General features: G+C 51.8%; 11 protein-coding genes across 11 annotated transcripts; 7 read left to right on the forward strand and 4 right to left on the reverse strand.

Moving 5' to 3' along the window:
* Positions 1-596: 596 nt before the first annotated feature.
* PtrM4_106460 (KAP multi-domain protein) lies at positions 597-2,583 on the forward strand (the record flags this gene model as incomplete). The annotated part of the gene is made up of 7 exons (XM_066107700.1): positions 597-639; positions 693-778; positions 831-951; positions 1,004-1,117; positions 1,165-1,410; positions 1,460-2,209; positions 2,255-2,583. 7 exons carry the CDS (start codon positions 597-599, stop codon positions 2,581-2,583), a joined length of 1,689 nt encoding a protein of 562 aa, XP_065962149.1.
* Positions 2,584-3,132: 549 nt separating this feature from the next.
* PtrM4_106470 (DUF2756 domain containing protein) lies at positions 3,133-3,776 on the forward strand (the record flags this gene model as incomplete). The annotated part of the gene is made up of 2 exons (XM_001936079.2): positions 3,133-3,344; positions 3,398-3,776. 2 exons carry the CDS (start codon positions 3,133-3,135, stop codon positions 3,774-3,776), a joined length of 591 nt encoding a protein of 196 aa, XP_001936114.2.
* A 243-nt stretch (positions 3,777-4,019) lies between these two features.
* Positions 4,020-4,916, forward strand: PtrM4_106480 (RNA-pol-Rpc4 domain containing protein; the record flags this gene model as incomplete). The annotated part of the gene is made up of 1 exon (XM_066107701.1): positions 4,020-4,916. The coding sequence occupies one exon, from the start codon at positions 4,020-4,022 to the stop codon at positions 4,914-4,916; it is 897 nt and encodes a 298-aa protein (XP_065962150.1).
* Positions 4,917-5,253: 337 nt separating this feature from the next.
* Positions 5,254-5,931, forward strand: PtrM4_106490 (uncharacterized protein; the record flags this gene model as incomplete). The annotated part of the gene is made up of 1 exon (XM_066107702.1): positions 5,254-5,931. One exon carries the CDS (start codon positions 5,254-5,256, stop codon positions 5,929-5,931), a length of 678 nt encoding a protein of 225 aa, XP_065962151.1.
* A 41-nt stretch (positions 5,932-5,972) lies between these two features.
* PtrM4_106500 (uncharacterized protein) lies at positions 5,973-8,516 on the forward strand (the record flags this gene model as incomplete). The annotated part of the gene is made up of 4 exons (XM_066107703.1): positions 5,973-6,142; positions 6,189-6,954; positions 7,002-7,781; positions 7,833-8,516. 4 exons carry the CDS (start codon positions 5,973-5,975, stop codon positions 8,514-8,516), a joined length of 2,400 nt encoding a protein of 799 aa, XP_065962152.1.
* Positions 8,517-10,499: 1,983 nt separating this feature from the next.
* Positions 10,500-12,822, reverse strand: PtrM4_106510 (uncharacterized protein; the record flags this gene model as incomplete). The annotated part of the gene is made up of 5 exons (XM_066107704.1): positions 10,500-10,549; positions 10,570-11,554; positions 11,603-12,167; positions 12,295-12,461; positions 12,520-12,822. The coding sequence occupies 5 exons, from the start codon at positions 12,820-12,822 to the stop codon at positions 10,500-10,502; spliced, it is 2,070 nt and encodes a 689-aa protein (XP_065962153.1).
* Positions 12,823-13,512: 690 nt separating this feature from the next.
* Positions 13,513-14,889, reverse strand: PtrM4_106520 (NrdF, Ribonucleotide reductase, beta subunit; the record flags this gene model as incomplete). Its single annotated transcript, XM_001936076.2, has 3 exons — positions 13,513-14,472; positions 14,558-14,797; positions 14,857-14,889. 3 exons carry the CDS (start codon positions 14,887-14,889, stop codon positions 13,513-13,515), a joined length of 1,233 nt encoding a protein of 410 aa, XP_001936111.1.
* Positions 14,890-16,743: 1,854 nt separating this feature from the next.
* Positions 16,744-17,158, reverse strand: PtrM4_106530 (uncharacterized protein; the record flags this gene model as incomplete). Its single annotated transcript, XM_066107705.1, has 3 exons — positions 16,744-16,878; positions 16,937-17,023; positions 17,087-17,158. 3 exons carry the CDS (start codon positions 17,156-17,158, stop codon positions 16,744-16,746), a joined length of 294 nt encoding a protein of 97 aa, XP_065962154.1.
* A 1,844-nt stretch (positions 17,159-19,002) lies between these two features.
* On the forward strand, positions 19,003-19,922 carry PtrM4_106540 (GTPase SAR1 and related small G protein; the record flags this gene model as incomplete). Its single annotated transcript, XM_001936074.2, has 7 exons — positions 19,003-19,032; positions 19,081-19,134; positions 19,197-19,292; positions 19,338-19,517; positions 19,566-19,610; positions 19,659-19,761; positions 19,813-19,922. The coding sequence occupies 7 exons, from the start codon at positions 19,003-19,005 to the stop codon at positions 19,920-19,922; spliced, it is 618 nt and encodes a 205-aa protein (XP_001936109.1).
* Positions 19,923-20,490: 568 nt separating this feature from the next.
* PtrM4_106550 (RhaT, Permease drug/metabolite transporter (DMT) superfamily) lies at positions 20,491-22,032 on the forward strand (the record flags this gene model as incomplete). The annotated part of the gene is made up of 2 exons (XM_001936073.2): positions 20,491-20,739; positions 20,818-22,032. 2 exons carry the CDS (start codon positions 20,491-20,493, stop codon positions 22,030-22,032), a joined length of 1,464 nt encoding a protein of 487 aa, XP_001936108.1.
* Positions 22,033-22,293: 261 nt separating this feature from the next.
* PtrM4_106560 (TruB, Pseudouridine synthase) lies at positions 22,294-23,681 on the reverse strand (the record flags this gene model as incomplete). The annotated part of the gene is made up of 2 exons (XM_001936072.2): positions 22,294-22,296; positions 22,518-23,681. 2 exons carry the CDS (start codon positions 23,679-23,681, stop codon positions 22,294-22,296), a joined length of 1,167 nt encoding a protein of 388 aa, XP_001936107.2.
* Between the last annotated feature and the right edge of the window lie 1,088 nt (positions 23,682-24,769).

Here is a 24,769-nt window from a genome sequence, read left to right on the forward strand (position 1 = left end):
AGATTTGGACCAATGCGTACGAGCAGACGGGTTTGCATGCAAGAGTACACTTATTCGACAGTGGCTCGAACGGCGTACCCTGAATTTCTCATTTGTTGTCAGTATCACTAGCAAGACCACTCTAGGTTTACAATTGTCTACAACGGTGTATACATGTAGAGGCAAGATGTCTTTTTTACTTACCATCCTCAAACTCTTCTAGATCACCTATAGGATCATGGGCAGCTACACGAACGCAAATAGACTGATCCTTTAAATCACTATAATAAGCTGCAAACTTTCAAGGACGCAGTTTCAAGGTTTTCCAGGCGGAGAAATTGGGTGTGAAAGTAAGGCTTGCTGGTTTGGGGAGAGTGCAGGTCGCGAGCTGTCGTTGCAGCAAGTACTACCTAATGTGGCTAGGCGGCAGGCCCCGGCCTAACACTACGCCAACACACATGCTTCTGGGCGGCTCATTCATAACCATCGACAGCCTCCTCTTTCACCGCTCCATCGCCAGCTGCAGCATTCTTCACCTCTGCGCCAAACGAAAAGCGAGACACGAAAGAAACACGATAAGCCGACAAGCACGATAGCCGCCGGCTGCGCTCCCAAGTATGGGTCTCTCCGACGTCTGCTACAGATTCCTCTGCTGCGGCAGTAAGTTGCAAAGCTTGTATCGCATGGCATATTTACTAATATGGAATGTGCAGCACGCTCGAGAGACAGTATATACGACCCGGTGCTGGCAGACAGTGAGCGGGAAGCTGTTGCCGACCTGTTGGGCTTCCTGGAAAACGTACGGCTACCGCCCGCCTCATAAACACACCGACACATACTGATTCCAGCAGCGAGCCGAAACCGACTTCTTCTCGGGCGAGCCCCTCCGCGCATTAAGCACCCTCGTCTACTCGGACAACATCGATTTGCAGCGCTCGGCAAGCTTGACGTTTGCCGAGATAACAGAGCGAGGTACTTGACCCGATAGCTGCGCATGGCCCACAACTGATAAACGTCGGCGTAGATGTCAGAGAAGTCGACCGCGACACGCTGGAGCCTATCCTGTTCCTCCTCCAGAACCCCGACATAGAAGTGCAGCGTGCCGCGAGTGCCGCGCTCGGCAACCTCGCCGTAAACAGTACGTGCACCCAACAGCTCCCGGCCGGAGCGTGCTAACCCTCGCAGCCGAGAACAAAGTGGCCATTGTCGCACTGGGCGGGCTCGCGCCTCTGATTAAGCAGATGAACTCGCCTAATGTCGAGGTACAATGTAACGCCGTCGGCTGCATCACCAACCTAGCCACGCACGAGGACAACAAGGCCAAGATTGCACGGTCGGGCGCACTGCAACCCCTCACCCGGTTGGCCAAGTCCAAAGACATGCGCGTGCAAAGAAATGCGACGGGCGCGCTGCTGAACATGACGCATTCAGGTAGGCTGCGCGCATTTTTCTGCAAGGTTTTGTGCTAACACGCAATCAGACGACAACCGACAACAGCTCGTAAACGCCGGCGCCATCCCCGTCCTCGTCCAGCTGCTCTCGTCGTCCGATGTCGACGTTCAGTACTACTGCACCACGGCGCTCAGCAACATCGCTGTCGATTCCAGCAATCGCGCCAAGTTGGCACAGACCGAGGGCAGGCTGGTCGGCTCCCTCGTACACCTCATGGAGTCATCCTCGCCAAAGGTACAGTGCCAGGCTGCACTTGCTCTACGTAACCTTGCCTCGGACGAGCGCTACCAGCTGGAAATTGTACGCGCTCGCGGCCTGCCATCTCTCCTTCGTCTCCTACAGTCATCATACTTGCCACTTATTCTATCCGCTGTTGCATGCATACGAAACATTTCAATCCACCCCGCAAACGAGTCGCCTATCATCGAAGCCGGTTTCCTCAGGCCGCTGGTAGACCTGCTCGGCTCCACCGATAACGACGAGATCCAGTGTCACGCAATATCCACCCTCCGCAACCTCGCCGCAAGCTCAGACAAGAACAAGCAACTGGTTCTCGAGGCCGGCGCTGTGCAAAAGTGCAAGTCGCTTGTGCTCAACGTGCGGCTTCCAGTCCAGTCCGAGATGACGGCAGCTATTGCAGTCCTCGCTCTCAGCGAAGAGCTGAAGCCTCATCTGCTCAACCTTGGAGTTTTCGATGTCCTTATCCCACTCACAGAGTCGGAGAGCATCGAGGTACAAGGCAACAGTGCTGCTGCACTCGGCAACCTATCGTCCAAGGGTAAGTTCAACTCAAATCCCATCCGTTCGTCGCTAACAAGTGCAGTCGGTGATTATTCCATCTTTATCCAAAATTGGACCGAGCCCGCCGGCGGAATCCACGGCTACCTACGCCGCTTCTTGGCCAGTGGAGACCCGACCTTCCAGCACATCGCCATCTGGACGCTGCTACAATTACTCGAATCAGAAGACGCAAAACTGATGGAGCACATCGGCAAGTCGAACGAAATCATCGAAATGGTTACGGAGATTGCCGAACGCAACATCGAGTCGGACGATGAAGACAACGAGGACGGCGAGGGCGAGGTTGTCACCCTTGCACGCAGGTGTCTTGAGCTTTTGGGCAAGAGCCCCAAGACCCTGGTTGAAGGGTAAAAAAGAACATCGGATGGCATTTTATACCCTGTTCATCAGATTTTGATTGCTCTGTTTCCCCTGCTCGTCCCCACCCCGTTTATTTTCCTGTTGATGCGTTCATGGTAAATACTGCTACAGGCAGTTTGGAGATTGGCGTTCATGGAGTAGCTGTGTCTTTGGTATCTCTAGCGAGCATTGGCGGAGCAGTATCCTTTACACATCGGCATGCACATATCTTACCACCACTCTCAGCCGAGTATTCGACGCAGAATTTGTAATTGATAGAATTGGATGCAAGATTCCGTCATCGTAGCAATGAATCAAACGATGTTCGGAACGACTAGTGAGCTTTTGACCATGTACTGTTACGCGTGTTGGGTTTCTCTTCTCCATTGGCTCTTTATATAGGACCTTAGGTACCAAACCCCCGCTCCGCCCCGCCCCTCATCTGGCCATGTGACATCGCGTTCTACGAATTCTAGCGCGGTTTTTCTCGCCGATTCTCCGAAATATTTCTCGACCACAACCAACTCTCCACCCCGCAAACCCCACCTCATTGCAACAGTAATGGCACCAAGAGGGCAGTCAAGTACCCGCGCCCGCGGTAGCGCAAGAGGAGGTGCAAATGCAGCGCGACCATCTGCAAGCGATGCGACTCCGCAAACCACTGCAACAGACCAGACTGCAGAACAAGTTGAAAGCGACTCAAAGCCAGCTGTCACAGGAGAGGGTATCACAACGACTACCGAGTCGCAAGCCTCTGTTCAGGCGGGTACCTCGTACGTTTGACATGAATCCGTCCGTACAAACCGCAATGCTGACGTCTACACAGTACAGAGACTTCCGTCCGTCCTCCCGCACAACGACTCGGTAGTCTTCAAGGCTCGGTTCCGCCTTCACGATCAGCCTCACCGGCGGTACGCGGCCGCGGTGGCACAAGTCGAGGGAAACGGGGCGTCAAACTACCTAGCTTTACAGGACGCAGGAGTAAAGAAGAGCGAGATGCCATGGTGCAAGAGCAGGCAGCCCGAGATCGCGAAAGGACCAAAGAGCAGATAGCAGCTGATGAGAAAAAGAGGAGAGACATGGAGTATGCTCGAAAACGGGAAGATAAAAGAAAGAACTTCAGAGGTGGTTACAGTGGCGTAGCAACAGGCCCTTTCTCACTTGGAAGTTCTAAAGAAGGCATGTCAAATCTCTTCACATGCTAGACTGCATTAACAATTACCATAGATAGGAAAAACAACTCCAGGCCTGGATACTCAGGGTTCGGCTCAGGATTCGGCTCAGGTTCGGGTTCTCGAGCAGAGCGTGTCAAGAATGAGGATGGTAGTTATGGAGGTTCAGGTCACCAATCAACGCGAGGCGGAGGCGGCTCATCTACCAAGAGAGAGGATGGTGGCCTTGTGTCGTCAGAGGAAGAGGAAGAGGATACTGAAGTACACCAACCCCGCATGAACATCGACGAACTTAAAATATCCTCAGACGATTTCGCCGGCAAAGCACCAGAGCCCACGAGCATGGCGCAACTGCCAGTTCGCGCTGGCAGGAAGGAACATCAGGAACGAAAGCCCGGTTACAACACAGAGGCCAGCACGGCGAAGGTACTCGAGCAGGCAGAGGGAAAAACACCAAAGCTGAAGAGCGAGTCCAAGGAAGTAAAGGTTGAAGGAGGCAGCGACGACGAAACCATGTCTGATGCAGGCAAAACAGGTCTGCCAGATGCTCCAGCTCTAAAACAAGACCCAAGTGTTGAACATAGGCCCAAGCCAAAGACCACAGATCCAGCACAGCCTGCCTTTCAAACTGATGACGACCGTGCAGAATGGGAGCGTATCCAACTGCACAGACGTCTCATAATCGCGGAATTTGGCCCGACAGAGACGCCAGAAGTGGATAGTTCAGGGGATGCAGTCATGGCAGGCACAGCCGAGAAGCCCACGGTACGGACTAACAACGTCTATCTCTTCCAGATACCACCTCTCATGCCCGAAGTGGAAGCATCCATCAAGAAAGAAGCACCAGATCCCAAACCAGAAGCAAAGATCAAGCTCGAAGAAGGGGGTTTCTCCGATCCGACCGCCAAGCCCACGAGCGTTCGTTTTGGAAGCGGACTAGTGGGCAAACTGCGCGTACACAAATCGGGTCGTACCACGCTGGATTGGGGCGGCACAAGCTTTGAGGTCACCGATGTTCGCGCCGGCTCGGGGTCGCGCCAGGAGGTAGTTAGTATGGAGTTTACGCCGGAGAACCAACGGTCAGCGCCCGAAGATGCTGGGGATGCCTACAGTCTAGGCCCGGTCAAGGGCAAGTTTGTAGTGACGCCGGATCTTGAGACCATGTTCAAGTAGGGCTGTGATGGTATACGATGCATTCTTAGTATCGGAGTAGTATAATGATGATACCCTATAGCCATCGGCCTGCTTTATCGGCTGTCTGGCTGGGAATATTAAGCCCAAGTATACATTTCGCACCTGCATTAGTCCCGGCCTGGTGCCGGACAGCGTCAAAAGCAAAGTATGAGTAGCGCCATGCGTGGCCAGCTGGTGCGATTACGTCCTGTGACGACTCTCATCTCAAGTAACTTGTGCAGACGTATCTACTACATGTACCACGGTAGTAACGGCCCTTGCAGCGTGTCAAGCGCGCGTTCAGACGAGCAGACGCACAGACCAATCGGGATCTACCATGGAAGTCGACATACAAAACATCTACGAAAACGACCCCAGACCAACGTTCCTTGTGGATTTTCAGACGGAAACTCCCGCCATCAGCCATGTCAATCCTGCACTACTTGCCATACCACATATAGCCCAATCGCTCCACGCACACGATGCGCTGCGGGACTGGTGGGATCCAGAGAGTAGAGTAGCCTCTCAACACCAAACCGGGTTCCTGCATGGACGGTGCCGATGGATCAAGTTCCGTGTTGATCACCGATGGCTTGTCGTTACCATTGTGGAGCAGTCGATTCCTACGGATGATCACCAGGAGGATCTGCAAGAGCCTGTGAAGCCGAAGTTAGCCCGAATAGCCTCACCCTTGTTGGAATCACGTCAAGATACCATCTTCACCGTCAAGATACAGTCGCCAGAACTCCGTGAGCATATTGATCACGTTCAAAAGGTCAATTGGTCGAAGACCTCTCTGGGCGCAATTAGTAGTTGGAGCTATGAGCTCAATGTCTTGGTCACTACCCTGATGCTGGAGACTCGTCCAACCGCTCTCTTTCTGGGACCTGAACACACGATCCTTTATAACCTTGCCTATGGCGCTTTCAGTGGCTCGAGGCATCCTGCGATACTTGGCCAGAATATTATTGATGCTTGGTATGTGAGATACTATGTACATGAAAGGACAGTCTGACAAAAGTCAGGCCCGAACTAGTCGCCCCGATTTCAGCTACCATGGCCCGCACGGAGAAAACAGATTTTGCAGATGCCCCAGAAGAAGAATATCAACTCATGGTTGAAAGGGATGGCTTCGTCGAAGAAGCTTTCTTCATGTGGAGTCTTGTACCGCTCGTGGGTAATATACGCGGCATGTACTCCATGGTGACCGAGGTGACCAAGCAGAGGTAAGCGCATTCCGTGATCGCAACATAACCCCTGACTTTCTCACAGACTACTTGAACGCCGCGTTGATACATTACTTAAAGTTGGTCAATCAATCAGCAAGGCGAAAAATATGAAAGACTTTTGGGCCAACATAGCGCAAGCTATCGAACCTTATCAGTACGACTTTCCGGCAGCCGTTTTATACTCTCAATGCGAGTTACTTGACCCCCTAGATTCCAAAGGCGCTCTGAGAGAGCCACGGGATCGATGCACTCTGGAATGGACCATTGGTTATAAACCTGATCATCCAGATCTGCCTCAGCATTTGAACCTAGACAAAGATTTTGGTCTAGGACGCGCCATGAGTGATAGTGCAAAAGGGGGGCCAGCGCTGGTTTTCAGAGAAGAAGACGGCGTACTACCCGAGGCTCTCTATAGAGACCTCGAAAAACGAGCCTTTGGAGATCCAATAGGAGTATTTCTTGTCATACCAATACGGAGTTACGACGCTACCATTGTGGGATACCTCCTTGTTGGTCTGAATACCCGCCGGCCGTACGACGATGAGTACGAGGATTGGATCAAAACGCTTTCTAACCTTTTAGGCGCCTCTGCTACATCGGTAGCCCTTCAAGAAGAAGAAGTACGAAAACGTACACGGCAAGAGGAACAAGCCGCGAGGGACCTTGAGGCTCTTAATGCTGAAGTTGCGACTCTTACAAAGGAAGCTAGCGATGTCGCGGAGAAACTGCGCAACTTTCACGACATTGCAGACCAAGTTGGTCTCGGCTACTTTGAAATTTCTGTTGACGGGATGATGGTAGATGCAAATGTATGGAACTAACCCCTGAGAACTTTTGGTGTCTAACAAGATGACAGGAGACATACTTTGCTCAGACAGGCCAACGAAGAGACTTTGGCGATGGCCCACCATTCGCATACAAGGAATGTGTATACGAAGGAGACCTGGAAATGGTCGAGAAGAAGTGGGAGGTTTTGATAAGTGGTGAGCCAGCCACATTCGAAATTCGCTGGAAGAAAGCCGCCAACCAAATACACGAAAATGGCAAAATCGGCCATGACTATCTATGGACTTTGGCAGCCTGTGTTCCTATCAAATCTCCAGACGGAACTGTGACTGGTGTCTTTGGATGCAACACCGACATTTCCGCGCAAAAGGAGGCTACTCAAGCTCTGATGATGCGATCGGAGGCAGAACGGCGTCTGGCTAGCTTCACTGAACTTGCACCAGTGGGCTTGTTTCATCTGAACGCAGATCTTTCGATGAAATACTGCAATGATCAATGGTTTCGTATAACTGACCATCCGAAGATACCCATGGATCAGGTAGAGTGGCGGTCGGTTGTCTACCCGGACCAGATAGAGCGCGCCTACCGTGAGATAAGGGCTACAAGACAAAAACAAGGGGCGCATACTTTTACATGTCACCTGAAGAAACACTGGAAGGGACCCGATGATATCTCAACACCAACTTGGATCCTCGTGGCCGCCACAGCGTATACCGACGACTCCATCATGGGAACAATGACAGACATCTCGCAGCTAAAATGGGCCGAAGCCATCCAAAAGAGCAGAGTAGAAGAAGCGCTAGAATCAAAAAGACAACAGGAGAACTTCATCGACATGACAAGCCACGAAGTGCGTCTCCACCCCCTGATTCCACGTACCCAACTAACCACTTACCCACAGATGCGTAACCCTCTAAGCGCCATGGTCCAATGCGCCGACTCCATCTCATCCTCGCTCACTGAAATAAACGACCTAACCCGCGGCTCCGTCCTCGCCGCCCAACCGGTCCTAAAAACCCAACTCAACGACCTCACAAGCACCAGCCTCGACGCCGTCGACACCATCCAAGCATGTGCCACGCACCAGAAACGCATCGTAGACGACATCCTCACTTTATCGAAACTAGACTCTAAACTCCTCGTCATCAGCCCCATTGTCCTGCAGCCTGCAGCCCTCCTAAACGACACGTACAAGATGTTCAAGGAAGAAGCAAATAAAGCACACGTCGACCTACGCGTTAGATGCGATGAGTCGATCGAGGCTTTGCGGATTGATTGGGCGGTGCTGGATCCAAGTCGCGTGTTACAAGTTCTTATCAATTTGTTAACCAATGCTATAAAATTCACCCAAGACCAGGATGACGAACGCAGGGTCGAAGTCATAATGGGGGCGTCGCTCAACGCAGAAAAGATGTCGGAGATTGAGTACGTGCCACAGGAAGCCGTGCAGAAAGATTTCCTGCTAGAGCCCGAGTGGGATGGTGCGGATGAAGTGTTTTATCTCAGCTTCACTGTTAGGGACACTGGGTGTGGGCTTTCTCCTGAACACAAGGCAAAGGTAGGATATGGAGCAGTTTTCGGATAACAGATGTATGCTGACTTGTTCCTCCCTTCGGTTTTGTAGCTCTTCAACCGCTTCTCACAAGCATCCCCGAAAACTCACGTTCAGGTATATCTACCACCCCTCTCCCCATCTGCTTGCAATACATAGACCTAACGAACATGTTTCAGTACGGCGGATCAGGTCTTGGCCTCTTCATCTCCCGCGAACTCACCGAAATGCAAGGTGGTGCCATTGGCGTTTCGTCTTGTCAAAACGTCGGTTCTACGTTTTCTTTTTACATAAAATCGCGACGGGCGAGCTCCCCTTCTTCCCCCCCAGCTCGGCACCACCACCACCACTACCAGCAACAGCACTCGCACATACACGCCCACCCCACCCCACCCCAAGCCCAACAAAAACAACGCGGAAGAAGCAGCTTCTCCAGCTGAACCCCAAGAAAACGACGACGAACAGAAAACCGAGGAACAACCAATCTACCACATCCTCATCGTAGAAGACAACCTAATAAACCAACGCGTCCTCTCCGCCTCATTGCGTAAACTGGGTCATACCATCCACGTTGCAAACCACGGTGTTGAAGCGTTGGAGCATCTTTCCCGTACTATTTTCTCCCCATCCCCATCCCCATCCCCACCTCTACCCTCACCCCCCTTATTCAACCCATCCCTTTCTCCACCACCACCACCACCACAACAACAACAACAACAACCCCTCCCCCCTAACAGCCGTACTGATGGACATGGAAATGCCCATAATGGACGGTCTAACAACTACGCGTCGAATCCGCGAAATGGAAGCAAATGGTGAATTGCGCGGTCACGTACCCATTATAGCGGTTAGTGCGAATGCGAGGAGGGAACAGGTGGAGGAGGCGAGGGAGGCGGGGGTTGATGGTGTGGTTTGTAAACCTTGTAGGGTTGGGGAAGTGCTGGGGATGGTTGGGCGTGTTGGGAGTGAAGGTGTGGGGGCTGATTAGATCTAATTGATGTTTTTTCTAGAGGATTTGGAGTGGAGTGGCGGATTGTGGTGGGGTGATGAGTTAGTTGGAAAGAGAGGGAGAGGTGTTTATTCAGTGGAAGCGGGCGAATGAGATGAACGGCACTTGATCCATTTCTAGTAGCAAGAAAACGAAACTTTGATTCTACTACTAGACGAGCGCTTTGTTTGCTATAACGTCAGTACAGTAGTTTCCAACAGCCCCATTAAAACGCCCCGATGTCGAAGTTATCACAAGCTAAGAAAACACAGCCCTTCCCCTCCTCTCCCAGAATAAACCCAAACCTTAAAACTACCCAAATACCACCCCTTTCATCCCCTGAATCCCATTACCCGTAATTTCATGTTCACCTGGTTCAATACTCCAAGCTATTCATACACCAAAACTCCAAATCTCAACATTACAACTCAAAACCCTCGCCCACGTTTCAAAAACGTCCATCTCAAACCACACCCTTCCCCGATCCATCACTCCGCTCATCCGTCAGTCTACTAATCTGACTCAGCGTACTCAAGCGCCTCGTCGGATCCGGTCTTTTATCAACACTTTTCCGCGCCGTCGCCATCTTATTGCGATTAGTCCAGAAAAGCCAGCTCTGACCGTTGTACAAAGCAAGCGGGTTAGAGGTTGTGGATAGACGATTAGTGTCACGTTCCGAGGGAGGTTCTTTCAGAGGAGACGAAGCTTCGGATAGAGAGATGCTTCGGGATGTTGTCGTGGTGGTGATGCGGTCCATTGAGATTGATGTTTTTGGCGTTCCTGGTCTCATGTCTGGGGTGCCGGGTGCTTGTACGGGGCGGAGGATGGGCGAATCGGATTGAGACGGGGGGGCGGAATGGAGACTTAGTGTTGGTAGTGATTTTCTGGGGGAAGCGCTACGGCGAGGGACGGAATTGCTCGAGTCGAAACTAGCATGTGAGATGCTTTGTCGCCATGTCATGATGCGGTCGTTGGGTGGTTGGGTGGACAAGCTGTCTCTTCGCGACCTGCTGGTTCGAGATATTATGCTACTTGGTCGTCCGATACCAGAGGTCCTTTTCATGGACACTGTGTCCCACTGCTCTGTTAGTCGCATACGCTTTTGGAAGGCACAGTCCTGTCTGAACACCTTCAGAGCCCCGGTGTAGTCTGCTGTGACAATAATGTTACCTCCAGAATGAGCGCAGCGGGCTGTATACGCTGGGCTCTCGGCAGCTTTCCTGGGATTGGCATCTACTGGAGCAAAATTCGGATTCGGCGCTAATCCTTCAGTGGGTGCCCGGGAGGAAACTACAGATTCCGCTTTCGAGACCAGCGTGACTGGTGGAGGGTTACAGAGGTCGAATATAGGGTCCTCCGAAGCGCTGAGGAGTCGTCTAGTCTGGACAGGAGCAAACACTGTACAGGTAGTGATAGACTTGTGCGCTTCGAACATCTCAAGTGGCCGGTTATCCCTCTTATCACCCTCAGGTGTAGTCGTTGACCAGATATACGCCTTCCGATCTTCGCTCCCGCATATGATGTGTCCACTACTATCCGCAAACGATGCTCTTATCTGACTGCAGTTGTTTTCATGGCCACGGAATTTCATCTCCAAAGTCTTGTCCTTCATGTTGTATATTCGCAACCTCGAGTCGTTGCTCGATACCAGCAGCTTGACTTCTGCATCTTCCTTCCCTGGCGGCCAGTATGTCGCTTGAATGCCTGTGATTTTGCTACCCTTGGCATTCTGCCCGCGTGTCGACTTGACGTGAAGTTGCGCTTGCCATTTCAGACCTTCCGTATCATAAAATATGCAGAGACCTCCCAATGTCCCGGCTATACAAGTCTTTCCATCTGGAGTAAACGCAACAGAGGTAATCATGTCTGGGACTGAAACGGAAAATGCAACGCTTTTATCCGGAATACTCCAGAGCCGTAACTTTGTGTCTAAAGAGCCCGCAAGGAAAAAGCGGTCGTCTGTAGGATGGAACTGTATCGAAGGAACAAAATCCGAGTGCTTGAAAGTACACAGGTTATCGTCCCGACCTATATGCCACAGGCGCACAGTCTTATCCATGGACGAGGATAGGAGGAAATTGTTCTGATGATTGTTAGCCGGTTCATAGGCAATATCTCCATGCATACACACCTTGCTCCAACTCAAGTCCAAGATGGTTGCTGTATGCCCCTGATACTCCCGAATGGGTTTTTGCTGGAAAACTGGCGCACTAAGATGTTTAGCCTCCCCATCCAAGGCATGTGGGTCGCGCTCGGTGTTCTCGTGTGTTCTCCGTCCTTCAGGGCTATCTATCACCGCCCACACCCGGATGACTCTATCCTGTCCGGCAACAGCGAGATACCTCCCATCCTTACTAAACTCGATAGCCCATATAGGATTGTGTTTGGCCGCTGATCCGGACTGTGGGGCAGGGTTGGACCCAGCAGCAGGCGGGCTCTTCTTGTCCGATCCCGTCCGTAACTCCTGGGCCAGGAATACGCGGTCGAATTCCTTCTCTTTCTTGAATTTTGACCTCACTTTGATGTAGGAGGGTGGTTGGGGTATCTTCGGACTGAAGCTCAAGTTGTTGACATAGAGCTGGGCGTCCATACCCTCGTGCCGTGAATCGTCTGCTTCGGAGCCATTGTCGCTTGCGCCGTCGGGGGTGACCTTCTTTTTGTTGCTGCCGATGAAGCGACTAAGAAACGATACCTTCCTGTGCTTGTCGTCAGATCAGACTAACATTGACATGTCTGGCCAACTGCAGATCAAAGTACGAATACGACAGTGCGTATCTCTTCTTCTAGATACGAAGTATGCACTGTCGGGAAAAAGCAACTCACTTCTTGTCTGCCCTACTCCCAACAGCATCGCGTGCTATCTCACCACTCAGCTTGTTATCCGCATTTGCTTCTTTGGGCAACCCGGAGGATAGATTCGGCGTGGACTCTGTATTCTGCGACCGTAATTTCTGTATCGCGGGCGATGTGTTCGTTCTCTGGAGGATTTGCTGTGCACAATGCGCTGTTAGCGTCTATTCTCCAACATTGACTTTCCTGTTGACCTACTTGCGACAACGGATCTATAGGTGGAGTATCCGATGGCTGTCTCTCGTCGCCAATAGCTCCATTTTGTGCGTCGCTCGAAAGTTGCGTTGAGGTCGGACTTCGAAGTTTTGCGGCCAGTTTCTTGTTGGACAGTGGGCCTATGGACCTTGGGGCAAGCATTTGCAGATCTCCCTTGTTGAGAATGGTAGCAGATCTCATAGGCGTCGATTGCGCACTCTCTTGTGTTGAGGATCCATACTCCTGTTTTTGCAAGTGCAACGAGCTTCGACCATTCACCTTAACTTTGGGGATCGTGTCTGCCATATTGACGTGTCACCGAAGTAATAACAAGGGTGTTCCCAGTTAGCTGGATAGCAGCTCAAGTTGGTTGCACTTCTTTGTGATGCGATTCATTAGACTGAATTTCCTAGGCAGTGTAGTCAGACAAGCGCAGGCTGTGTCGCAACGGAAAGAGAGGTTTCGGAGGCCACAGAAAGAGAGGTTTCGGAATCGGCGGATGTTTACGGGCGAGATGTTGAGTCCGTAGCACCAGCTCTGTAGGCAAGCAGATATAAGCGCTGCAGCCGTCGCACAATCCGCTTGGAGAGAAAACGTTACGATTGAAGATAGAGATGGTGCTCCATTCGTGCACATGTATGCACTCAGCTCGCTCGAACGCCCTAACGACATCTCAATGACGTCAGAGGTACCTCGGCATAAGAGCCCGACTACGAACTCAATTTGCATATAAAACGTCTCGTAGTTATTAAGTGTTCGTATTCAAGCTAGTCAAGGTCGTTGATCCATCCATGCTCAGCATCACTCATCTAAGAGGCCTATATAAATCAAATGCGCCGTGGCGCCAAAGTGAAAGGTGTATCAATGGCCCGAGAATGCAAAAAGGGACAAATATGCCGACGCAAGGTGCCCGGCACCTAGCCAACCCCAAATGTCCGACGTGGTATACAATAAGAAAGATCGAAAATACATGCAAGGACAGAATGCGCGAGGCATTTAAAAGTCCTCGTCGAAGCAAAAGTCACCAGACTGGCCTTGAGGCTCTGGTGCAGGGCCTGATGTGCCGTCCTTTTGCTCATGCTTCTTTGTGCTGGCCATGACACCGGCCTTTTGGTAGTCACCAACACGCTTCTCGAAGAAGTTGGTCTTGCCAGCAAGCGAAATGTTCTCCATAAAGTCGAATGGGTTGGTGGCGTTGTACACCTTGGTGTTGCCGAGAGCCAACAGCAGACGATCGGCGACGAACTCAATGTACTGGCACATGAGGGTAGCGTTCATGCCGAGCAGAGCGCAAGGCAGCGCGTCGCTCAGGAATTCTTGCTCAATCTCGACGGCTTCGGTGATGATGGCACGGACTTCCTCATTGCTGGGGCGGTTGTTGAGGAGGGAGAAGAGCAGGCAGGCAAAGTCGGTGTGCATGCCCTCGTCACGGGAGATAAGCTCGTTCGAAAAGGTGAGGCCGGGCATGAGACCACGCTTCTTGAGCCAGAAGATGGACGCAAAAGAACCACTGAAGAAGATGCCCTCGACAGCGGCAAAGGCAACGAGACGGTTGGCGAAAGTGGAGTTTTTGTCGGAGATCCATCGCAGAGCCCAGTCGGCCTTCTTGCGGATGCATGGGATGTTTTCGATGGCATTGAAGAGGTACTTGCGCTGCCTGGTATCGCTGATGTATGTGTCGATAAGAAGAGAGTATGTTTCGGAGTGGACGTTCTCCATCATGATCTGGAAGCCGTAGAAGCATCGCGCCTCGGGGATTTGTACTTCGCTCGAGAATCGCTCGACAAGGTTCTCGTTAACGATACCATCAGAGGCGGCGAAGAAGGCGAGTACGTGTGAGATAAAGAAACGCTCGTCGTCGTTGAGACGCTTGTTCCAGTCGTGCAGATCCTTGGAAAGATCAATCTCTTCGGCGGTCCAGAAGGAAGCTTCGGCTTTCTTATACATCTGCCAGACCTGTAGGGATGTCATTAGCATGTGTCAAGGTGAACAGGGTCTGACGCGTAGACACGCGTCTAGCGCGTTCGGAAGTAAAACTTACATCGTGGTACTTGATTGGGAAGAGGACAAAGCGTCCAGGGTTTTCTTGAAGGAGGGGCTCGTCTGCTTCCTCGGGCTTGATTGTAGGAGCAACGGTTGGCTTCACCTCCTCATCGTCCGCATCAAAGTCATCTGGAATGCCGACGATGGGCTTGAATGTGTTCTCCTTGTCTGTTGACGAGAAGTCAAGCTTCTTTGCAGGAGAGTCGGTCATCTTGAGGTTATCAGTTGCAGTTGCAGCCTATTTACGCGTTAGTATGGACGCGTCGAGTACGAATTATATTGGGTAACGCGACATACCTGCTTGGAGGGCGTGGACTGAAGAGCAGACATTGTTGTGGACGAAGGGTGATTGATGCGCTGAATTGATTGTAAAAGGCGACAGAGTAGTCAAAAATACAAGTAGTGGCGCCGATGAGGGTGGATGATGCTGTGGTGTAGAGAGACAAAGAGAACGCGACTCCAACTATAAATCTACGTAGACCCACCGACACGTGACTTGGTGATCGCGCTAGACGCAGCCACTAGCGCGCCTCTTCCACGAAAAGGCGCTATGAGCTCATCCATCTACAAAGCTCATCGAAGCCGCTCTGCTGCCCCATCAAGCCCTAGAAAATGATTTCGCTCTTTGGTCAGATACAATTGAGTACGCTCATTTCAATGACACCCATATCATCATTTTTTCTCTCTGTCACGCCTCCAAATAACGCATCAAGGTCGCTCATCGCGTCGCCCAGCCACGGTCTTTCACACGGGCAAACGCGTCGCAACGCGCTATGATTCGACTCCCCTTCCCCACCACAACACGCAAGGGCCGCTACCATGACAAACTAGCTCTGCATCCGGCGGCGGAATCAGGGCTTAGAAATGCATTTGAAACTAATATTGGCCCGCCTCTATGCTCGCACTGGCTGCAATGTGGTATTGCTCGTGCCGGCCTCGGATCAGATAAGATTTTCTCTGGTAAATCGGCTGATGCTGATGGCTGGCCAGCTCCACCGAGCTTGTCACGGTGCACGCTCGAGACAATTTGGCTTCGGAAACGCGTCTTTGAGACAGAGACGCGTAAAGTATGTACATCACCTCCCACAGACTTTTGACTTGCGGCCACTTTGCTACAGTTGACTGGACGACGCGTGCTCGGACGTGTCAGGGCGTACGCTAGGTGTTGAGGAACCCGCAATATCGCTCATACTGGCGATCTTATCGTTCTGCTCCTGCCTAGGCTTGTGGAAGAGCTGCATCCCTGAAACGGTCGAGTGTTCTTTGAGTGTAGAGGGGTGTTACCGTGCTTGGCTGATGAATGACGGTGAAGCCTAGGGCGAATATTTTGAATCCTTTCCAGACCGCTTCTAGCAGTCCAGGAAAGTTTCTGAAACCAGTGGCTGCTCAATTCGCTCCTCTCCATCTTCAACAAGACATGGTTCATGATATCATGATGGATTACGCCATAGTGATGGAGTCATGGACCCTCACACGTTAGGCCAGCCTTATCAAACGCCAAGAGCACCAGACGGTTTCCCGGGAGATCAAAATTTCTTTTTCTCGTCAAACGAACTGTCAAAGTGTGTTCTGGCTACTCACCGTCTCTATAGTCCTCGTACCTGTCTGAATACGGGCAAAGACACTTGTGCTTCTGCGTGTCGATGCTGTCATTCGAGTTGATCTACGTACCCCACCCTGGCCGCTCATGCATAACCCAAACTTTTCCAGATGTAAACGCGTCGGCTGGAAAATCGCCCTTTCTCGTCGTGGTACCTCACAACCCGATCCTTCTTCTTCTCCCTCCCTTCTCAAAGAAGCACTACTTCATGCGCTGGGATGCGGATCGAACGTCAGATACAAGCGGCGCTTGCATGTGTGGATGTTAGTCGGTGAATCCCGTCAACTCGCGATGGCAATATCACTTGACAAGAGCGTGCTGAGGCCAACGACAATCTGCTTTCCATTGATACGAAAACACACTGCATGGTATATTATACACCAAAGCTTCCTTCCATTCATTACTGCATCCGCCAACTTTCTGCTCCCGAGTCGGGCCAGTAGCCATCCTCCCCCATGTACGATAACTTGGACGATAGCGGCAGGCCGAGAGGCCAAGATGTCGAACATAGACCTTCGATCCCAAAATCGTAGAGAGAACAGCTATTGTCGAATGCCCGATGACTCTGACCGAATATCCGATTTCTAGTCTAGATTGCAGTCTGACCAGTAGATTGGAGGAGTACCATCCCTATAATCTGTAAACCAAGCGTCTTTCCTGCAGGGATTTCCGCTCTTGTGGCAGGAGCGCGCGCCGCCTCCGCCTGGTAGTTTACCCGCCTGTTTAGAGTGGATTAGATTTATCATAGTGATAGCCAATAGGGTCAGGGTGATGTACCGCACTACACCACTGGCAGTCTGTAGCGTCGACAAGGCTGCAGCACTTCCCGTAATTGTCGCCTTTGATTTGTCGGCATCTCGCAGTCTACAAGGCAATTCGTTAGTAACGTGAGGGCGGAGACAAGAGGAGAGACGAGCTAATTCATACAACGCCCGAGTTCTTAGCGGAGACACCTAGGCTCAAGCCAAGTAGTAGAATAAAGGTTTGTATCTTCACCATTTTGGTTTCGTTTGGTCAAGTTGAAGTATATGTTTTGGCCAAGGTGGATAGGTAAAGAATGACTTGAGTTTCCACGCGCGACTCTAGAATATATACACACCGTCTTCTCAGTCTCGTGAAAGGGGCGGCGGTTGTCAGCATCGTATTCGGGCTGCTTACTGTATCTCTCGTGTATGTACAGATCTGACAACACGAAAACTGACGTACTCAGAGTCTTTGTTAAAGCAAATTACCTCGGCTGAGGACACCGCCGAGTACGGTAAGCTCTGCAATTTCACAGGCGATCGAATGATTTTAGTACACGAGGGTTCTACATACGTCACGGAGAGGGCGGATGTCTGTGTACGTTTACAAATTACGATACGAAAAAGTGAGTTCTGACACAGGTGTTGGTTGATGAAGGAGGCCACGAGCACTGGGACTAGACTTGCTTGTACTAGAAGACGTGTTCGCACGAGCAGCCGTGGGGTTGGGCGAGAGAGATGTTGAGATTATAATCACGATTACGAATTGTACATTGATATTGTCGCGAACAGCACATATGAGCGGTCTTGAAGTCCGGGTTCTTCGTAATCGTGGTCTGATGAGACTGACTGCGTATCTTCATGTTTGGATGGTATTGCACTGCTGAGCAGGAGATTTATGACGGTCGTTGAGGAAGGTAACGCAAGTTTTCGCTTATTGTAGTAAAACTATTCTTGCGTTCGATTGAGCTGTCAGCGTTGATGGGCATGTCAAGCTAATCTTGTAGTTGGCGCTTGGATCTGATGTGGGTATTGCGGTTGCCGTTCGGGATCTCCATGCCCAACAAGGGATACCATGCGATATGCTTCTTTAGGCTTTACCGTTCTTTTTCGATGGGTGTATTTTCCTCATGCGACGTAGACTTTTCCAGTTGCCGTTCTAGTGGTATTGTTTGCTGCAAAACCCAGTAGCTCAAGCATATTCTTGAGCCCTATAAGGTATCTACAATGATACTACACATGTTAAATCTGGAGTATACCTAAGCGCATACATCTACGATATGGGAAATAAGCCATGTTGGTTCGCAGACTGGTGACACTCTTACGCATACATGCGCTGGTTACCATGGCATCTCGTTCTGCAATATCGCAACATCGAGCGGCCTTCCAGATCCAATCCGGTCAGTTTGGTCGTGCTCATCCACTTGGCTCAGACAGAGAGATGTAACCTTTTCTTGGATCTCACGGCGAAAATAGCTTCTCTGCCAACGAGGAGAGTGCGAAGGCTGAATGGGGGAACATGAAGAGCTAGCATTGGTATCATACCGTAGAAGATAGACATGCTCCAACTCTATGAGATTCACTTGTGCCGACGGTGTACTTGCTGATCATAGGACATGTGTTTATTTACACATGGAGTTCTAGTCGTGCTAATTGGAAGAAACGCGTTGTTTTGGACTCTGGGTTGATTTTAGATTTTGGAATGAAGGGAATTCATGATATAGCGGGGTATCTTTCACGTCGATACCTACGTACTTCAAGGACGAAGTTGCTAGAATTTGCTATCCCCGTTTTGGCCTAGATCGCCATGTCCGTGCCATAGTCAGTGCCGGTACCCCAGTAGGTTTGACATCAACCATCATCGATCTCCAGTAACAGGCCGCACCTATTCTCTTCGTCTCTGCGCCATTTACGCAGCGCACTTTCTGCTTCCTACTCCAGCGAATCCCCTCACAGACCTTGTATATCAGTGTGGTACAACTATTGCCTCGGCCTATCACCCGTGCGACCCACTCCGCACGCCAACGAAGCAACGGAGCTTCGCGCCTCGAGTCAACACCGCCGTACCTAGCCTTTACACTCCACACAACACATTACACCATGGCGTCAAGGAAGAAGGTCCTCCTCAAGGTACTGCAGCTCTGCGTTAGATATGAGGAGCCACACTAATGCGCTCAGGTCATTATCCTCGGAGACAGCGGGGTCGGCAAGACCAGCTTGATGAACCAATATGTACGAATCACACCGCCATACGTCTGGGCTATACTGAGTACAAATACTTACACACTGGATAGGTCAACAAGAAGTTCAGCGCAAGCTACAAGGCAACCATCGGGGCCGATTTCCTCACAAAGGAAGTGCTAGTCGACGATAGACTGGTCACGATGCAGGTCGGTGTAGTCAACTCTTGTTGAAGCGATAAGCTAACAGCTCAGCTCTGGGACACGGCTGGTCAGGAACGTTTCCAATCGCTAGGTGTCGCCTTCTACCGTGGCGCCGACTGCTGCGTGCTTGTGTACGACGTGAATAACTCGAAGAGTTTCGATACCCTGGACAGCTGGAGGGACGAGTTTCTGGTTCAGGCCAGTCCTATGGATCCCGAGAGCTTCCCATTCGTATGTATATGCGTATCGATGGTCGGGGTATAATTACTGACTTGACAGGTCGTCATTGGAAACAAGATCGATGTGGAAGAGAGCAAACGAATGGTAGATGCTTGATGCGCATATTTGATGCAACACAGCTAACGCTGGCAGATATCATCTAAACGTGCCATGACCTTTTGCCAATCCAAAGGCGGCATCCCCTACTTCGAGACGAGTGCAAAGGAAGCTATCAACGTGGAGCAAGCGTTTGAAGGTATATCAGAACCAACAACCCAACCCGATCATCGTCGGCTGACATGCACAGTGATTGCACGACAAGCCTTGGCACAAGAAGACGTTGGTGACTTTAGCAACGACTTCCCCGAGACAATCCCGATCGATCTGAAGGGCAGCGAAGGCGGCTGCGCATGCTAGTAAGCCATGGCCTCACGAGCGTCGGCCATGAGAGCCGGCAGTGTAGCTCTACCTGCCGCGATGCCATGTTGCATTTGGAGTTGGTATGGAGTCTGGTGTTTGACATGCTTCTACGTAGGAGCGTTCGGTATTCCTGTAATTCATCATCATCGGCTTTGATCTCTGATTGCCTCATCTATATAACTGCCAGAAACGATACGAATACATTTTAGCATATCCACTGTTTCTTCTTGGTGAAAACATGGCTTGGATTCGCGGCAGATGGAGATGGACGCATCGGCAGTGATGACGTGGGGCTGTGGCTAAGCCGCCAAAGCCACGCATGGGTCTTCCTGAGACACTGAAACCCCCGACCAGTTCAGACACTTTCTGCGTGTCTCGCCAAACTGCTGGTCACCACACCTAGTGAAGCTCTGCTTCATCTTTCGACACGACTAATTACATGGGCACCCGCACCCCGTCACATGCCTCGACACGATTTCCAACGGTGAACCTGCTTGTTGCCGAAGACCCTCCTTGATCTAGGTCGCGACACCCTGTGCATTCATTATAGTGGCTTGCGCCCAACATGATACCGAGGCGAGAAGAGCTCGTCGAGACGACACCGCTCAGTCCGCGTGTTAGCAATGAGTCGGACGTGAGCGAATACCTACACGGAGAGGACTTTCTGGACAGCCCGGCGAGCGAAGTCAGTCAGTGGACCGAAGGGGGGAAGGGGCCCGCGAGTGCTTGGACAGCAAAACTGAGGCATGCCGTGGGCATAGCGCTCCTACTCGCGACAGTGCTGTTATGGACAGCGAGTAATTTCCTCGCCAGTGTACGTTTATCTCAAGTTGGCGCGCGACCATGGTCGCACATGTCTATGTGAGGAACGGCCGGACTAATGCACGCGCAGACGATATTCGCAGACAACTCGTATTCAAAGCCGTACCTAGTAACCTACGTAAACACGACCTTCTTCGTCATACCCCTAATCCCCATGTTCGTCCACCACCTATGGGTCGACCGTCACCGGCCCAGCGCGCGCCAACCCGGACAGCCCCTCACAGCGCATGTACGCGATCTCCTGCAGCGACGAGCAGGCAAATGGAAACTCCTCCGTGAACACGAATCCCGCTCTTCGTCGCGGGCCTCCAACAAAAGCCGCAACGACGAAGCCGCAGAAGTCCTCTTATCATCCTCGCTACATACATCGCAGGACTCGCGCGAGGCGCCACACAAGGAGCACGAAGCAGACGAAGGACTAACATTACAAGACACAGCCAAACTAGCCCTAGAATTCTGCCTCCTCTGGTTCCTTGCAAACTACTTCGCCGCCGCCTGTCTCGAATACACGACCGTCGCCAGCTCCACGATCCTAGCGTCTACCTCGAGTATCTGGACGCTGCTCCTCGGCTCCCTTATGCGCGTCGAGCGCTTCACCCTGCTAAAGCTCATCGGCGTCTTGGCATCGCTCGGCGGCGTGGCACTCATTTCCATGGTCGATGTGTCTGGCGAAACGGACGAAAACCGGGGTAGCTTCCCGCACAAGACGCCCCGCGAACTGGCTATTGGCGATGTCATGGCGTTTGTGTCGGCCGCGCTGTATGGCTTCTACACTGTGTTTATGAAGGCAAAGATTGGCGATGAGACAAAGGTTAACATGCCTCTTTTCTTCGGTCTCGTTGGGTTGAGTAATGTTATGCTACTCTGGCCTGGTTTCATCATCCTCCATCTTACGGGTATCGAGACGTTTGAACTTCCGCCTACATCTCGCATCCTCAATATCGTCCTCATCAATAGCGCCTCCTCGCTGGTATCCGACTTTTGCTGGGCCTACGCTATGCTTCTCACCTCGCCGCTCATCGTCACCGTAGGTCTCAGTTTGACTATTCCGTGCAGTTTGGTCGGGCAAATGGTGCTGGATGCGCAGTATGCGTCTGCGTTGTATTGGGTTGGTGCGGCCATTATGGTGCTTTCGTTTTTGTTTATCAATCATGAGGATCGCAAGGATGAGGCGCAAGGACTGCAGAGTCAGGGCGCTGATGGCGTGGTGACGGATGCTAGGGGCAGCTTTCAGGGATTACGGCAGAGTTTGGGTAGTCGACGGAATTCCAGATCGGATGTTTGAAGGGCTGTGGGTGTGGGTATCTTTAAGATGGCGTTTAGAGGCGTGAGAAGGGTCTGGGCATTTACCTCGAGGGGGCATTACTCGGTAGAGTCAGTCACACTGTTCTGGAGCATTTGGTGGCATTGCATATGGTCTATTTCTTTCCCAAGTCTGTTCTTTAAGCGAATCCAACCTGATTTCATTTCATGTTAGACTTTCCATAGGGTATCATGAGTGGCCTATCTCCATCCACCTAACACATTTTCCACATCCCTTCAACCTCTACTCCCTTAATCCCTCCTTCCACCACCACCACCTCGACTATACTTCCCCTTCCCCTTATTCCACTTGTTCCTGCCCCCACCCCTGTAACCCCTCTCGCGATCCTCCTCCCTCTCCTCCGCCAACCTCTCCTTCTTCTTCGCCTCCCATTTCTCCTCATCTTCTAATTCTTCCGCCTCCCAGCCCTCTTCTTGCATGAAATCTTCCAGCTGCTTCTGCAGCACAGGCTCCCATTTCGCGGGGTCTTCCAGGTCAGAGTACTCCAGCACATTTTTGTTGAGCGTGTAGGCGCCTTGGCGGGAGCGGATAAGCGAGGACATGAGGCCGAGTGAGGAACAGGCGAGGCCCAGGTCGTGGCAGAGGGAGCGCACGTAGAAACCGGATGTTACTGTCATGCGGAGGCGGGCGGCGGGGGGTTGGGGATGTGGTTCGGATTCAGCTGGGGGAGGGGCAGGGTCGGTGGGTTCGGTTGAAGTAGGAACGGGGTCTACGGGTTCGGTTGTCGAGTCGTTGGGAGGTTCCGAAGTTTCTTCCTCTGCTGTTTCGACGGGGATTTCTTCTGATGGCAAGGCGCCAGACATGGCAGGCTCAGTGTCTGATTTTGGCATCTTGGGCTGTTTCCCAGCACCTTCGACGCTGTCGCTCTCTGGTGACCGCTCTCGCTTCCGTCCTTTTCTCGCCGTGGTATCAGCGTATTTCTTGGCGTCTTCTGCTCTTATACCCATGAGTTTCTTCGCGCCCTCCATCTCCTCGCCTCCCACCTCTTCCTTGGGCCACGCAAACTCGTGACTTCCAGGCTCCAACCACTCCACCAGCTCCAGCTCTTCCACCTCGACTGGCCGCGCAGCTACCTCTGGGATATCGCCACCTGCTCTCGCGTACTCGTACATTTTCTTCCCGTCCACCTTGAGTGCGGAAAAGACGCTTGGTTTCTGTAGGATCTTGCCGCGGAACTGCGCCAGTCTCTCCTCTACCAACTCTTTCGTGACATGCTCGTAGGGTGCTTTGCTGACTACTTTGCCCACGGCGTCGTAGCTGTCTGTCGCCGCGCCGAATAGGACAACGCATTCGTATGTTTTTGTGCATTCGAGGAAGCGTTGTAAGCACTTTGTACCCTTGCCCATTCCGACTATCAGGACACCAGTAGCCATTGGATCGAGAGTGCCGCCATGGCCGAGCTTCACTTTCAGATTGTTGATGTGCTTTTGCTTTGCTTGACTAAGTATTAGACTGCGTTTTTGCGACTCCAGCCATGGTGCAAAGAGCGAGGAGCGGGAGAAGTGTTCTTGAAGGTCGCGCAGGACGCCGGCAGATGAGGCCCATTGCGGCTTGTTGATGGCGAAGATTCCCTCGAGCACCTTTGGATTCGACTTTGTGGAAGTAGCCATCGTTGCGCGTTTAATTGTAGTCAGCGCAAAGGACATTAGTGGGCGTTCGACATGTGGAAAGCACAAGTGAAGGCAGACAATTCGGAGCTTGCGCAAGCTTTACTTCATTTCCGAAGCTCCACTGACAGTGTGGGTATGTAAGCACCTATAGGCGTGTTTGGCGACTACAGTGGCCGTCATACAGTGGTATGTCAAGTATTTCATGACACCCTGGTGGCTCTGTTCCGAAAATCTGCGCCAAGCCGGAAGCTGTGCTAGCTAGCGGGCGATCATCTCACATGTTTCCACGGCTCAAGTGGATCTCAACCTTGGTTGTCAACTTAATAATAATAATAATCTCTGTACCAGAGTTCACCTTTATGAGTGCTGGTCAACTTTGCATGGTACTTTTGCCTGGAGATTGGAGAGGATAAATTTCGTGCAGTGCGCTCCTTCTCTGTTTCTCCCCTGCGCTCCCTCTCCCTCTCTGTTTTCTCCCCAGTCAGTCTAAACCTTCTACAACTGCTCGCCCATACGCCTCTGCAAAACCGACTTGCACCCTACCGACGCCATGGCAGAGGTCAACAAGGACCTCCAGAATCTGGCGAAGTCCTCCACAGAGGATTTTTACGAGCTCCTCGGCGTACCCTTTGACGCCAATGAAGCCACCATCAAGAAAGCATATCGCAAAGTTTCCATACGCTATCACCCCGACAAGAACCCCGACAACAAAGATGCCGCCGACCGCTTCATCTACCTGGGCTGGGCCCGCGACATCCTCATCGACGAAACCCTAAAAGGCGAATACGATCGCGCGCGCGCACGGCGGCGAGAAAAGGCGTTGAAAGATGACCTCCTCGACAGCCGACGCCGCGCAATGAAGGAAGACCTAGAACGCCGCGAACACGAAGCAGAACGCGCGCGTCAAAACCTCAAGCGTAAGGGCGGCGTAGAAGTCTACACCGAAGCCGAGCGCCGCGAACTAGAAAAGCTAGGCGAAGCCGAGTGCGAACGCATGGCTGAGAACAACAAGCGCCGCCGCCGCGAACTCACGGAGCGCAGGGAAAAACAGCGCAAAGAATATGAAGAAGCATCTTTCGTCGCCGCAC

This window comes from Pyrenophora tritici-repentis, chromosome 5 (genome assembly GCF_003171515.1).
Source record: "Pyrenophora tritici-repentis strain M4 chromosome 5, whole genome shotgun sequence".
Taxonomy (NCBI): domain Eukaryota; kingdom Fungi; phylum Ascomycota; class Dothideomycetes; order Pleosporales; family Pleosporaceae; genus Pyrenophora; species Pyrenophora tritici-repentis.